This window comes from Apodemus sylvaticus, chromosome 10, assembly GCF_947179515.1.
Source record: "Apodemus sylvaticus chromosome 10, mApoSyl1.1, whole genome shotgun sequence".
Classification (NCBI taxonomy): domain Eukaryota; kingdom Metazoa; phylum Chordata; class Mammalia; order Rodentia; family Muridae; genus Apodemus; species Apodemus sylvaticus.
The window spans coordinates 2,452,054-2,466,494 of NC_067481.1; the positions used below are offsets into that span (position 1 = coordinate 2,452,054).

At 59.2% G+C, this 14,441-nt stretch overlaps 2 protein-coding genes across 8 annotated transcripts in view; one reads left to right on the forward strand and one right to left on the reverse strand.

The window, feature by feature from the left end:
* Positions 1–10,611, forward strand: part of Aatk (apoptosis associated tyrosine kinase) — a 38,585-nt gene extending 27,974 nt beyond the window's left edge. For all 4 annotated transcript variants that reach the window (XM_052195611.1, XM_052195613.1, XM_052195614.1 and 1 more), the window contains 11 exons: positions 1,225–1,304; positions 1,574–1,692; positions 1,811–1,898; positions 2,444–2,577; positions 4,113–4,197; positions 4,288–4,409; positions 5,192–5,341; positions 5,662–8,230; positions 8,307–8,454; positions 8,559–8,759; positions 9,497–10,611. In XM_052195611.1, the coding sequence (XP_052051571.1) occupies positions 1,225–1,304; positions 1,574–1,692; positions 1,811–1,898; positions 2,444–2,577; positions 4,113–4,197; positions 4,288–4,409; positions 5,192–5,341; positions 5,662–8,230; positions 8,307–8,454; positions 8,559–8,759; positions 9,497–9,537 (3,737 nt within the window). In that variant the 3' untranslated portion in view covers positions 9,538–10,611. The remainder of the gene's footprint in view (positions 1–1,224; positions 1,305–1,573; positions 1,693–1,810; positions 1,899–2,443; positions 2,578–4,112; positions 4,198–4,287; positions 4,410–5,191; positions 5,342–5,661; positions 8,231–8,306; positions 8,455–8,558; positions 8,760–9,496) is intronic.
* An 812-nt stretch (positions 10,612–11,423) lies between these two features.
* Positions 11,424–14,441, reverse strand: part of Baiap2 (BAR/IMD domain containing adaptor protein 2) — a 65,721-nt gene continuing 62,703 nt past the window's right edge. For 3 of the 4 annotated variants that reach the window (XM_052196097.1, XM_052196093.1, XM_052196095.1), the window contains one exon: positions 11,424–11,806. In XM_052196097.1, coding sequence (XP_052052057.1) covers positions 11,737–11,806 — 70 coding nt within the window. In that variant the 3' untranslated portion in view covers positions 11,424–11,736. The remainder of the gene's footprint in view (positions 11,807–14,441) is intronic. The other variant, XM_052196096.1, reaches the window with a different exon arrangement.

The following is a 14,441-nucleotide window of genomic DNA, read 5'->3' on the forward strand; positions in this document are numbered from 1 at the left end:
GGTGAAAGGCTGGCCACCCTCCCCACGCCACCCCCGGGCCAGCCCTCCCACCACAATGATTCGTATCAAGGGCCCAGCCTGCAGCAAAGGCTGGGGCTTTGGTACCTATTTGAGCCGATAGAGACTGAGATAGGCCCTCCAGCCACCAGCCTGGCCCAGCCCTGAATGCACGGTTCTGTGGCCCATCAAGTCTCACAGGGAGAGCTCAAAAGTCAGGCAGGATCCAGACATGGACGCGTTTATCCACTGGCTCAAAGGCCTGTGGCTTTCCCTAGCACCTCCTAGGAGAAGGCAGGCTTGGCTATCATGGACACAGACAGTGGGACAGGGACCCAGCAGAGGGCAAAGATGCTTTCTGCACCATTCAGCTCTGTTGGTTTTGGGGAACACCGTTTTTCAAGGAGGGAGACATTTGGCGTGAGATAGGTCAACCCACCTAAGCCTCCTCTGCTACCTTTGACTCCTAACCTACAAGCATTCTCCTGCCCCGGTGTTGGCCCTGGACTCTACTGTCAGGACCCTGAACCCGCTCTGGGACAACTGATGTCCAGGGTTTCCACCAGGCATCCAGACAGATTGGATTCAGGGCACAAGTCTTGGGACACAGCCTGGTGAGACTCTCCATGAATCGGGCACCAAGCCGACATTCCCTGAGTCTCTTAGTCCCTGAGGGCTGCTGCCTTCCCTTGGGACCTCCCGACAGCTCTAACCCCGGCCTTCTGGGCTATCAGCGTGGGAGCAGAATTCAGAGAATCCGCGGGGGCATGCGTGGGTGCAAGGAGTCCTGGCCCTTTCCTCTCCCACACTGACCCTTCTCCTCTGACTCCACTCAGCCTGTCCCACAGGGAGAATGGACCCAGTGTGTCCCGTACAGGGCTGTGCCAAGCAGCCCCCAACAAAGGCGGCTTTGGTGTGATGGGTGTTGAATGCCAGCCTGTGGCAGGGGTAGGGGGTTGGCCGCTCTGCTGTCTTCAGGCCTCAGCACCAGCTTCTTGCCTCATCCAAACTTCCAGATGCTGCTGTCTGGGCTTGGCTTTCCCCCATGACTCTGGGCATCCTACGAGACACTGGCCCTTGATGACAGCCCTCAAGCCTGCTCTCCACCCTATTGGAGCCTCCCTGGCTGGGGAGCTTGGGGGAGCTCCCTGTGTCCTGAAGGGCCTGGTAGGGAAGATGGAGAGGGAGCGGTGGCTGAGCAGTTCCTGGGTTTCTGTTTTACTCTAGTGCAACTTCTCAAGTCCACAGACCTGGGCCGGCACAGCCTCCTGTACTTAAAGGAGATTGGCCACGGCTGGTTTGGGAAGGTAAGCATGCCTCAGGGTGGCGGGAATAGCAAGGTGAGGGCTTGCTACTCCTGGGGATCCCCTAACACCCGCCCCCAGACTGGACCATGCACCCGATTCCTTTTTCCTCATCGTGGACCCCAGACAGTAGGAAAAGTGGGAGCCTTGCAGGTGGACCCGGGCTAGAGTGCTTGGCGGGAGGTTTTCCAACCCTCCGAGGCACTGGGCGCTAAATGGCTTTCCCTACGGAGACTGGAAAGGGCCCCGGTGCCGCCTGTCACATCTGTCAGGTGTTCCTGGGGGAGGTGCACTCGGGCGTCAGTGGCTCGCAGGTGGTGGTGAAGGAGCTGCAGGCCAGCGCCAGCGTGCAGGAGCAGATGCAGTTCCTGGAGGAGGCGCAGCCCTACAGGTGGGTAGTGTGGCGGGGGCGGGGCAGGGGACCAGTGGGAGAAACTGAGGGCTGTGGGGCTTGGGGCCTGGTGCACCCTCTCCTGCCTTCCAACTTAAATACCCATGGACTCTTCCAGGGCCCTGCAGCACAGCAACCTGCTTCAGTGCCTGGCCCAGTGTGCGGAGGTGACGCCCTACTTGCTGGTTATGGAGTTCTGCCCGCTGGTAAGTGGTCCTCTGGGGGAGGCAGCTGTGTCTCTCCAGGTCCTGTTCTGTAGTTCATTGTTCCAAAGGGGAGTGGGAGGCCCTTCTGAGCTGGTTCCTCTCCTGCTCTGCCTCTTGGGACTTTTGTTATTTCTAAAGTGGAGTTCTGGTAGTCCCTGCTCTCCCTCAGAGGAGGTCTGCTTAGAGGGAGTGAGCCAGCAGCAGCAGCAGCAGCAGCAGCAGCAGCAGCAGCAGCAGCAGCAGCAGGGGCAACACTGTGGGGTCTTGGGCAGTTCGGCGGGAGGGTCTGGGGCAGTCACAGTCACAGCACTCACAGCTACTGGAGCAGAGCCTGAGTTCTGGGTCTTTGTGTTACCTCTGGGCCCTTTGGATTCTGGTAGGACGTCACTCTGTCAGAATCGAGACACAGGCTTTGCTGAAACTGCTGTGAACACGAAGGCTGCCAGCTGACCCACCCAGACCCGGGTTCTCTTGGGGTGGGGGCAGGCCTGTGAGGCGCTGGTAGTTGCAGTTAGCAGGTGACTGTGTGCTCTCTTGTCCGTCAGGGGGACCTCAAAGGTTATCTCCGGAGCTTCCGGTTGACAGAGTCCATGGCGCCTGACCCCCTGACCTTGCAGCGTATGGCGTGTGAGGTGGCGTGTGGCGTCTTGCATCTACATCGGCACAACTATGTACACAGGTGAGGGCTAGCAAGACTAGCAGGTCCATGGCCACAGAGCCCCGGTCCCCCAGTTCCTTGGCCCTCTCCACCCCACCCCTCTGTACAGGAGAGTCATGGTGATCCCAGTTCGTGGGCCTCGTGACCTGGGTTCATCTAACAGCCACTCTGCAAGGAATTTTATAATTCTTAAAATTGTGAAAACTAACTGGGCAGGGTGGCTCTCACGCCTTTAATCCCAGAACTTGGGAGGCAGAGGCAGGTGGATCTCCTCTGTGAGTTCAAGTCCAGTTAGGTCTACTGAACAAGTTCCAGAATAGCCAGGGCTATGTAGAGAGACCGTCTCAAAAATAAATAAATTGCGAAAACTTGCGTTTGAAACTCACCTTGCAGACGATTAAATGAAGAAACCTGCCCTTTCCACTAGAGCTGTCAGCTCGGGCCCCACATCAGTCCTAGCCTCTTTCCCTCAGGCACAAAAGGAGTGGCTGGTCTGGCCCTGCAGTGGGAGGGGTGGCTCTCTCCTGCCTCTGGTGGCCAAAAGACAGGCCAGGATGCCCAGCCTCCCATGAGCCGGGCGTGCGCGCTGAAAGAAGAGGCGATGGACAGCCAGCCGGCGCTGCACAGGCGCTGCACAGGCCGTCCTCCTCAACAATATCCTGGTGCTGAGTGGGTGCACAGTGACTCCAGCATCAGTGATTTTGTTGAAGAGGGCAGCTGCCAGCCTCCTGCCCCGCCTGCTGCCTAGCCCAGCTGACCCACCCATAGGCATGGCCCCAGGCCACCCCACCCTGCAGCTGTCCCCTGACACAGTCCTCCTGGGGTAGAGGCAGGCCAGGATGGCCCCATTTACTTTGGGATAGCCCTAAGCATAACAGCAGTGTGGCAGATAAGGGTGTGTCCCGTAGCACTCTAACTGTACCCCAAACACCTGGGGGACCTCCAGATGGCACCCCACTGAGTTGGAGGGAGTCCTGGGGTGATTTTTATCCTTCACACAAGGGGGCTCTGTGGCCCATCCTATTCCAGACCTCAGCTCCAGCTGGTGTAGCAGGGCAGGCCTACGCCCTAGAACATGGGCTCTGACTGCTGGCAGGACCCTCTGAGACGCCCCAGATCTTCGTTTCTTCATCAGTTCTTACCTCCTGGGGGTGGGGCGCTGGTGAAGGGTAGTGGGGTTGGAAGGGTGAGGGTCCTGAGGGGTCCTGAGGGGGCTCTGCAGACACACTCTGCTCTATGGCTTGGGGCCCCTGTTGGGAAGACCAGGAGGAGGGTGGAGAGGGTTAGGGCTCTGGTGCAGTCACACAGCACCTCGCGTGGGGTCCCTGAGAATCTTTGGCCTGATTTTCACACACGTTACCAAGTGCAAGGTGCCGTCCACACGGGTCTTCCAAAACAGCCCGTTCAGGGTTGTGGAGCCGGAGCTCGGGCACAAGCGGGTGGCCCCTCAGACATCCCTTCCTGCCTGTCTGCTTGGCTATGCCTGGGAGCCAAACCACCCAGCTGTGGCTCGCCCAGGCTGGCACATTCCGCTAACATTGCCTACCACTCTGCAGTGACCTGGCCCTGAGGAACTGCCTGCTAACGGCTGACCTGACTGTGAAGGTTGGCGACTATGGCCTGTCGCATTGCAAATACAGGGTGAGTAAAGGTAGGCGGAGCCTGTGTGGCAGGGGTGGGGTGGTGGCTGCTGACCGGAGCTCACTCCCATCCTGTCCCTGTGTGTTACAGGAAGACTACCTCGTGACCGCCGACCAGCTGTGGGTGCCGCTGCGCTGGATCGCTCCGGAGCTGGTGGATGAGGTGCACGGTAACCTCCTGGTGGTGGACCAGACCAAGAGCAGCAATGTGTGGTGAGCTGGCTGCTGGGAGGGCCTTGGGGTGCCGTCTCCCCAGATGCCGTGGCATCGGCTACTCTAGTGGGCATGCTGCCTTTCAGCTCTGCCCCCTGCTCCAACATTTCGACTTCCTTCTCTGGCTAGGGTGAGGGAGGGCTGGCACCCCCCGGAAAAGTGTGCTCATGTCTGCCACCTTGTGGCCTTAAGAGGCAATTCACAGGCTGCTTAGTTGAATCCTGAGATTCCTATACTTGGGGTTGGAGGGGGCCGTGGAGACAGGATGGGACTGGACTGCCTGGACAGGATGGGACTGCCTGGACAGTCAAGGGTGTGGGGCCTTCAGGACAGGACCACCTGACACCCACCAATACTGGGGCCATATTTTAAAACAGTCTTAACTGGACAGTGGTGGCGCATGCTTTTAATTCCAGCGCTTGGGAGGCAGAGGCAGGCGGATTTCTGAGCTTGAGGACAGCCTGGTCTACAGAGTGAGTTCCAGGACAGCCAGGACCCTGTCTCGAAAAAACAAACAAACAAACAAACAAACAAAAACCAAAACAAAAAACCAAAGAAGACAAAACAAAACAAAAAACCAAGACCAAAACAAAACAAAAAAATCTGTCTTGAGCTGCTGTTGTAGGCCACATGGCCTTATGGGATACAGGGCTTTGGCTTTTATTTGTGCCACTAGAGAGGGGCGGCTGTGGCGTAGCGAGCACTAGTCCCACACGGCGACAGGTGTTGAGGGGTTCTGTGCAGTCCTGCTCAGCCGTGTGTCACTGTGGTTGCCGCTGCAGGTCCCTGGGTGTGACCATCTGGGAGCTTTTCGAGTTGGGGGCGCAGCCCTACCCCCAGCACTCGGACCGGCAGGTGCTGGCTTACGCCGTCCGGGAGCAGCAGCTTAAGTTGCCCCAGCCCCAGCTGCAGCTGGCCCTATCTGATCGATGGTGAGCACCCCCACCCTAGACGGACAGGCCGAGGGGCACAGGTGGCTGCTCTACAGCCTGGGTCTGGTCGGCCCACCGCTAGCTACATGGCTTCTGGGTCTCTGCAGCCTGAACAGGCATGGGGGGCTCCCAGGGAAATACCCTCACCCAGACCCCTTCCCAGGCGTCTGCGTCCGCCTCGGGAGACTGCCTTGGCTGTCCCCAGTGTCCCCAGGGTACTCTGAGCGTGGGGGAATGGACCGTCCCTGAAGGGCAGGTTAGACTCCTGGGCAGTGTGCCTCTGGATGTGGCCAGGGCCACCCATGAGAGCCTCCCGGCAGGTACGAGGTGATGCAGTTCTGCTGGCTGCAGCCAGAGCAGAGGCCCACAGCTGAAGAGGTTCATCTGCTGCTGTCCTACCTGTGCGCTAAGGGCACCACAGAGCTGGAGGAGGAGTTTGAGCGGCGCTGGCGCTCCCTGCGGCCCGGGGGCAGCGCGGGCCTGGGCTCGGGTTCCGCGGCCCAAGCAGCAGGAGCTGCTGAGCTCACCGCTGCCTCATCTTTCCCGCTGCTGGAGCGGTTCACCAGCGACGGCTTCCACGTGGACAGTGACGATGTGCTGACGGTCACTGAGACGAGCCACGGCCTCAACTTTGAATACAAGTGGGAGGCTGGCTGTGGAGCCGAGGCATACCTACCCCCTGGGGCTGCGTCCAGCCCAGGCTCCGCAGCGCGGCTGCAGGAGTTGTGTGCCCCTGACGGCTCACCGCCGGGTGTGGTGCCAGTCCTCAGTGCTCACAGCCCCTCGGTGGGGAGCGAGTACTTCATCCGCCTGGAGGGGGCAGTGCCTGCGGCCGGCCACGATCCAGACTGTGCCGGCTGCGCTCCCAGCCCCCAGGCAGTGACCGACCAGGACAATAACTCTGAGGAGAGCGCCACAGTGTCCCTTGCAATGGAGCCGCTGCTGGGCCACCCACCCCCCACCGGGGGCCTGTGGGGCCCCTGTGACCGCCATAGGAGGCAAGAGCCACCCTGCCCCTCACGCTCACCCTCTCCTGGGACCCCAATGTTGCCAGCTGAAGACATAGACTGGGGTGTGGCTACCTTCTGCCCGCCCTTCTTTGATGACCCACTGGGTGCATCTCCCTCTGAGAGTCCTGGGGCCCAGTCCTCCCCTGGTGAGGAGAAGCTGGAGGAGGGAACGGCGGGGAGGGCTGGACACTGGAGCTCTAACAGGTCAGCCAACAACAACAGTGGTAGCCGAGACCCAGAATCCTGGGATCCTGGCTATGTTAGCAGCTTCACAGACAGCTACAGGGACGACTGCTCCAGCTTAGATCAGACCCCTCGGGCCTCCCCGGAGCTGGGCCATCCCCTGTCCCTGGAGGATCCCAGAGATTTTCTACCTGGGCTATTAGCAGCCACCCCTGGTCAGGAGCCAAGCTGTCGCTCCAACCTGCTCTCTCTGTGTCCTGCCAAAGGCCTGGCACCTGTTGTCGGCTTCGCCACATCCTCCTGGACAGAGGCAGTTGTGGGTGGGGCTGAAAACCCCATTGTGGAACCCAAACTCGCCCAGGAGGCTGAGGGCTCTGCCGAACCCCAGCTACCCCTTCCTTCTGTCCCCTCCCCATCCCACGAAGGAGCCTCGCTTCCTTTGGAAGAGGCAAGCGCTCCTGACATCTTGCCTGCGTCTCCCACACCCGCTGCTGGCAGCTGGGTGACCGTCCCTAAGCCAGCCCCCACCCAGGAGAGCAGCAGCTGTTCTCTGGGGCAAGAGGCACCCAGCAGCGAGGATGAAGACACAACAGAGGCGACATCAGGAGTCTTCACCGACTTGTCCAGCGACGGCCCGCACACAGAGAAGTCAGGCATAGTACCAGCCTTGCGCTGCCTGCAGAAGCAGGTGGGGACCCCTGACCCCCTGGATTCTCTTGACACCCCATCCTCAGCCAGTGACGGCGGCTGTGAGGTCCTGAGCCCATCAGCTGCTGGTCCCCCTGGCGGGCAGCCCCGTGCCGTGGACAGTGGTTATGAGACAGAGAATTATGAGTCTCCTGAGTTTGTGCTCAAGGAGGCCCATGAGTCGGGTGAGCCTGAGGTCTTTGGGGAGCCAGCCTCAGAGGGTGAGAGCCCAGGGCCCGATACTCTGCTCTCTGTCTCCCTTGGTGGCCTCAGCAAGAAGAACCCCTACCGAGACTCTGCCTACTTTTCAGACCTGGACGCTGAGCCTGAACCCACCCTTGGCCCCGAGAAGTGCAGTGAGATCCAGGACTCCCAAAAGGAGCAAGACCCAAGGAGCCCCCCTAGCCCAGGGCATCAGTCTGTGCAGGCTCTTCCCAGGCCTGAGGTGTCCAGCGAGGTGCTGCCCCCTCCACAGCAGTCAGAGGAGCCCTTGCCAGAAGGCCCCAGGCCAGGGCCTCTCAGGGCTCAAGGCCCAGTTGAAGTGCAGCCTGTGCCCGGTCCAAGTCATTCCAAATGTTTCCTGCTGACCTCAGTTCCACTGAGCTCGGAAGGCGATGGCTCGGAGCTGCAGGGTCCCCCAGGACAGCTGCCAGGGCCGGCCCAGCAGGGGCAGATGGAGAATCCTAGCACACCCAGATCCCCGCTCTGCCTGGCCCTGCCTGGCCACCCTGGGGCTTTGGAGGGCCGGCCAGAGGATGACGGGGACAGCGAGGACAGCGAGGAGTCTGACGAGGAGCTCCGGTGCTATAGCGTCCAGGAGCCCAGTGAGGACAGTGAGGAGGAGCCACCAGCGGTGCCTGTGGTAGTGGCCGAGAGCCAGAGTGCCCGCAATCTACGCAGCCTGCTGAAGATGCCCAGCCTGCTGTCGGAGGCCTTCTGCGACGACCTGGAGCGCAAGAAGAAGGCTGTGTCCTTCTTTGATGATGTCACGGTCTACCTCTTTGACCAGGTAGGCTGCTGCTTTGGGTATACACAGGTTGGGAGAGGTTGGGCAGCCTGGGTCACACTGTGCTCCGCCCCTCCAGGAAAGTCCCACCCGCGAGACTGGGGAGCCCTTCCCCAGTATGAAGGAATCACTCCCCACGCTCCTGGAGGGTAGCCCTGGCTCACCCAGTGCCACCGGCCTGCCACTGCGGGCTGACTGCTCGCCCGACAGCTCTGCTCCCGAACCGGGTAAGCCAGGTTTTGGGGGTCAGAATGTGACATCACCATCACAGGATTAAGTGGGGGCTGAGGTGGGTCACATAACAAAAGTGACTCTTTGGTCCGACTTGCAGGCCGTAGGTTCGAATGGGACAGTGATTTCCCACTGGTGGCGGGCAAGGCTGCTTTGGTGACTGCGTTGGAGCCTGCTGACCCTGTCCTGGCGGCACCTCCCACGCCAGCTGCGCCCTTCTCACGCTTCACCGTGTCACCCACACCTGCCTCCCGCTTCTCCATCACCCACGTATCCGACTCGGATGCCCAGTCCGTGGGAGGTATGAGTGTGGGCGGGGGCTGGAGTGGAGCAGAGGGGCACCGCAAAGGGGGATCCATGGTGGGTGTCAGCAGGGGAGATTTGGTGGCCTCTGGTCTACTGGACATTTCCCTGGGCAGACACTGTGTTCTGGTGTCCCTGGTCTACTGCCTCCTGGGCCCAGGACCTGCCCGCCCTGCCCGCTCTGCCCTCCACAGCCGGCTGGATGCTGGGCACCTGTTCTGTCCTTAATCTGACTGTAGACTCCCGCAACGTACTAGAGCATTCCCAGCATGGCAGTTTCTAGTCCAGTCACCATCTATGGCTTATCTCTGATCTGAGGTTCTTGGTAGGAGTCTCTGTTGGGACTTTACCCAGGTCAAGCCATATGCCCCCTCCAACTGCCTACTCCAGGGTAGACTCCTCTCTGCCAGGTTCCCCTCCCATAGCCCTCTCACAGCTTTGACCAGTCTTTTCTGCCGGGTCCTCCCTCTGGATACCTCTTTCCCAGTTGCCCTGGCTGTGGTAACTCGTCCTCCTCATCCCTGGCATGGGGCGATGACTGCATGACTCTGGCCGCGTCTTCTTTGTTTGGGCCTCAGTTTCCATGTGTACACAGGGAAATAAGTGGGTCTTTCCCTCATCTACACAGGCCTACCACATTGATGGCCAGGCAGTCGCAGGGGTGGGTGAGTATTGGTGTGTGAGAACCTTTGTCTGGTATCTCCCCACATGCTCACAAAGCACTCCCTTTACCAGGCCCAGCAGCAGGTGCTGGAGACGGATATACAGAGGCTTGAGACCCACCCTTCGGAGGCTGGCATCACTGGAGCCCCTGCTATCCTGCCCAGGCAGCAACAAGGATCGTGACTGGGAATGAGTGGGGACCACCGGCACCCTGCCACATCCTGGAGAAGCAGGCGGACGAGGCCTGTATCTAGCCCTAGACGTCTTGGGCTGTGCACCTCCTCTGTGCTGCCCTGAGGGCAGAAATGTGTCCGGGGTGGACACTGGGGTCTGCTGCTAGCCCCTGGAGATACCTGTAGCCTGAGGGCCTATGGGTGTCTGTAAGCATATATATACACACTCAAGAAGGGCCCCTGACTCTTAGGTGACCCTCACTCCTGGGAGGATCCCCCACCCTTCAGCCACTCTTCCTATATGGCTGGTGGTGGTGGCCTCAGGCCAGGACCAGACAGTCCAAGGACCTGTATGCCCTTGTTGGCTAGGTCCTGCCTTGCGTTCAAAGGACACTTGGCCAGGTTTCAAGATGGCTTTAAGCCTGCAGGTCCCTTTTGGGTCCCCCCCCCCCACCTTTCTTACCTGGGTCCAGGTTTGCTGGGAGCAAGGTTGGACCTCTGGGCTCCAAGCCCTTATCTCAGAGTCTGTGGCTATTTCCCCTTCACTGCCTCTGTGGAAGCCCTTCTCCACAGGGTCTGTCTGAATTGTTCTGGCCTAGGTCCCGCCCAGTAGCGGGGGGCTTCCAGGATGCAGCCAGACTGCCCCAGATGCCCTCTGCAGGGTAGTGAGGGCAGCTCTCATTCACAGGGCAGTTCCTGCCTCACACCCTGGTGGCTAGAAGAGAGTAGTGGGTACCCTACAGCCACGGTGGGGCTCCTGCCTGCAGGCAGGGCTGGGAGAAAACAGGGCTGGGGTGGGCACTACAGGGAATATTTTTGTACCTTGCTGGAGTGAATGAAAATGGGGCGATTCTAAGTTATTGTTGCCAAAGACATGTAAAGTATATTGTTGCTTTGGGGGTGGGGACAATGTTTAATGTTTTGTTTTTGTTTTTAGTTTGAGGCTTAGGATGGACGCTGGTGCAATGATTTTCTTGTTCCTTGTTTTTTAAGAGAAACCAAGCTAAGAAAGAACAGCCTGTGTGCTCAGTGCTTTCTTTTGGGGTCTGTAGCGAACACCCTGGGGGATGGTAGATGGGGAACTCAGCTGTCGCCTCTGCCCTTTTGCCCCACATGCCAGGTGAGGTCCCTCACACCCTCTCCTGTCCCTCAAGACAGCTAGCTCTCAGGTCAGATGAAAGGGGACCTCCTGGGGCAGCCACCTGCCTAGCTTCTAGCCTGTCTTGAGCCCACAGCAGTGACTGTGGAGGGGGAGGTAGGAGACTGGCAGGGGCTCCTGTGCTCCCTCCTCCGCCCTGTCCTGGGGCTGCCTGTGTGCCTACTTAACGGGTGGGTGCCTGCAGAGGATTTCCTGGGGAAACTGATGGAGGAAGTCGGCCTGGGTCTTCCCTGCAGCCTACTTCTGCTGCCAGCTGAGCTCCTCACAGCGCTGTATCCGGACACAGACCTGATTGGGTTTTATAGAGATCCTGCCTTTTAGCTGAAGCGGGCTCTCCCCTACACATGATAGCACAGCTTGCGTCACTCTTACAAGGGTACAGTCACTGGGCTGGAGAGATGCTCAGCAGTTAAGAGCACTGACTGCTCTCCTGAAGGTCCTGAGTTCAAATCCCAGCAACCACGTGGTGGCTCACAACCATTCACAATGAGATGTGATGCCCTCTTCTAGAGTGTCTGAAGACAGCTCAGTGTAGTTATAGAATAAATAAATCTTTGGGGCGGAGCAAGCAGGGCAAAAAAAAAAGCCAAAAAAACAAGGGTACAGTCAAACCCACACTACCCCATACTGCTGGTCATACCACCAGGCTAACAGGTCACACACTGCACACGGGTGAGCACACGTTTATTGACCAGACATGTGTGAGATAAAAAAGTTTAAAAATCAGCATGGGACTAGGTTCCCTTCCCTACGAGCCGGCAGAATGTCCTCCTCTGTGTCCAGAGGCTCTCATGGTTCCGTGGTCCAGTTAGGATCGGAGATCCTGCTCTCAGGGCAGCCACCTCACCAGCAACACCTGGGGTCCAGCCCAGGCTGGGCCGCGAGTGGAGTGGGGCAGGGCGGTCTTCTCTGGCCAGGAGCACGCCATGGTTCCCCTCAGCTGGTGGGTGGGGACAGGGTGGCGATGCGGGAGGAGCCCGTCAGCTGAGCAGAGGGGCTGATCTGTCATTGGTCACTGTTGGTTTCAGATGGACGTTGGCGAAGGGATTCCTGGGAAAGAAGAGCAGCGTCAGTTTGGGCTGGAGCCCCAGTTGAGCCTCGCCACCAGGCTGCTCCCGGGACCCCCCCCCCCCACTAGAGTGCGAAGGCCCACCGGGGTTGGAGCTGAGTGTTGTCTCAAGACCTGTTAGCCCCTAGCACAGCTACCCATTGCAGAGCGGGCACTATAGTTAGGACTGGCTGTTCCCTTCCCAACCTGGGGTGGATGACCCCACAGTGAGGAAGGCTCGCTGTGGTGTGGGAGGCTCCCAACCCCAGGCTGAGTCCAAGGAGCGGCTCTGCTCCTGTGCAGAGCACACGGCCCAGTAGGTCACACAAACCAGCCCAGGCATGCAGGGCGCTGCAAGAGGCACGCTGTAGACACGCAGACATGACAGACATGAGGCGCATGTGCCCTGACTCCACAGGCTGGGGACAGACGACAGGGCCATTTCCTCCCTGAGAGGTGGCTGAGCCTCCCAAGTGCCCCTCGGGCCACAGCTCACACATAAACACGACTCAAGACAAGGCGTGGAAATGGAACGGATGGGCACAGACGGGCTGCCGCAGCCTGGCCCTCCCACCAGCCTGGTCTGCTGTCCCTGTCAGGCTTGGGAGGACCCACTCCAGTGGGAACAGCACAGGGTAGCAGGTGGGGAGAGCCAGGCAGCTCCACAGTGACAGCACAGATGGCGTGTTGACATGGGGACTTGCAAGGCACAGGACTGTACTTCTAGAGAAGCGTGCTTGGCTCTACAGCCATTACCTGCAGTGGGGTCACCTCTGGCCCTGGTGGGTTCCCAGAAGCCTGGGGGGCTGGTGGTAGGCCCAGGGCGGGCTAGCAGGCTCTCCATTCAGGCTCCCCAAGAAGACCTACATAGGTAGAGTCTCATCCTACATTTCCTAAAGATGACATTTTCTAAAAATCTGAAACACTTGGACTGTGAGGTTTTAAAGGTGATGCTCGGGGTAGCATAAGTCCCTGCCAAATGTCTCCTTCCAGGCGGTGTCTGTGGCTCTACGGCCACTCCCCTCTGCTGAGAGCCAGAGTGTAGGGCTGCCATCTGCTATGCCTGCGGCTTGAGTTCCGCCCTACCCAGGCCACACCGCTCTCTGTCTTCTGCTGGTGATGGCCAGAGTCCCTTACAGGGGCTGCTAGCTGTTGCCTCTGGCATGGCCTGGCTGCCCTTGGCCCACTCCAGAGTCTGCAGAAGTCTCCCTAAGCTGGTGAGGGCTACAGCTATGGGGAGACTTGGAGGGAGGACAGGCCGTCCTGTTGAGGGGCCTAGCAGGCTGTCCCAGGTAACGGGCAGAACGGCTGACACAGCTACAGAGCAGGCCTCAGTCCTGCTGTGCTCGGCTCTCCCGTTACTCACCGAATCTATGATGGGCTAGGACCAGAATGAAAGTGCTACCGAAGAAGCTCTGAAACATTTCCTTCTCTCCTCCTCCTCCTCCTCCTCCTCCTCCTCCTCCTCCTCCTCCTCCTCTTCCTCCTCCTCCCCCTCCCCCTCCTCCCAAAGCCATGGGACCATTTGGAGCACAAAGAACCATCTACAGATACCAAAGCCACTGCAAAGTTTTGCTCTGTACATGTTCCTGTTAGCAGAATCTGGGGACATGTCCTTCTAAAGATACCCAACCAGACTAGTGAGCTTAATCTGAAGGGGACATGGCCAGCACCTGGTGTGCCGGGCACAGCCTATGTCCACAAGTGGGAGGACTCTACAACTGAAGCTGCACCGACTGGGCAAGGGAGGACCAGGCATCCAAGAGTGACCAGTGGCATTCACATAGGGTAGGGTGGATATGGCAGTATGGTGGGACACCGGCTGGGTAGCAGAGCCTGTGTCAGTTCCCTGCCCGCCCCTGCAGCCATCGATGAATGATGCTGTGGCCAGGAACCTAGAGAGGCCAGCCTCCCTGCAGCGGTCCAGCCTGCCCTCCCCAGCTCACGATTCACCGTTTCCCTCATCAGCCGAGGAGTAAGAGGGTGGATGCCGCCAAGAACCAGTCCCCACAGAGCACCTGTGCACAACTGTGGGTTTCAATTTCTTCTACTAACACAGGGCTGAGGTACCCCCAGAACCAAGCCAAAGGTGGCGGCAACTCTCCTGCAGTCCTACATTCGGGGTGGACACCCTTTGGCAACACAGGAAGCTCTGGGGCACCTGTCACCCCACCAGGTGAGCTGGAAGGCTGGGCTGTCTGTGGCCAGGAACCACCCAGGGGTGGGCAGCAGCACTGTGCCACACTAGCAAACCCATTCTGCCATTCTGTCTGCCATGCCAACGTCTCAGTCCCAGCACACACACACACATACACACACACACACACACACACACACACACACACACACACACACACACGAGACCAGGTCCCCAGAGAGGCTATACCAGCATCATCCCGGAGCCTTTTCTTGTGACATGGCTCCTAACTGGCTTAGTGGGACCCAGGGGGTAGTGAGGCAGGGGGTCTGCCAGGCTTGGGTGGGAGCCGTAGGTGTCCCAGAGAACACCTTGGATGTGGAGACAGAGGCAGGAGAAGGTGGCTGGCTCAGAGTCAGCCAAGGACATTTCATTCTCTCTGCAAACCTGAGCAGAACTTTACTCCAGAACCTACACTACAGATACCCAGGAAGACAGCA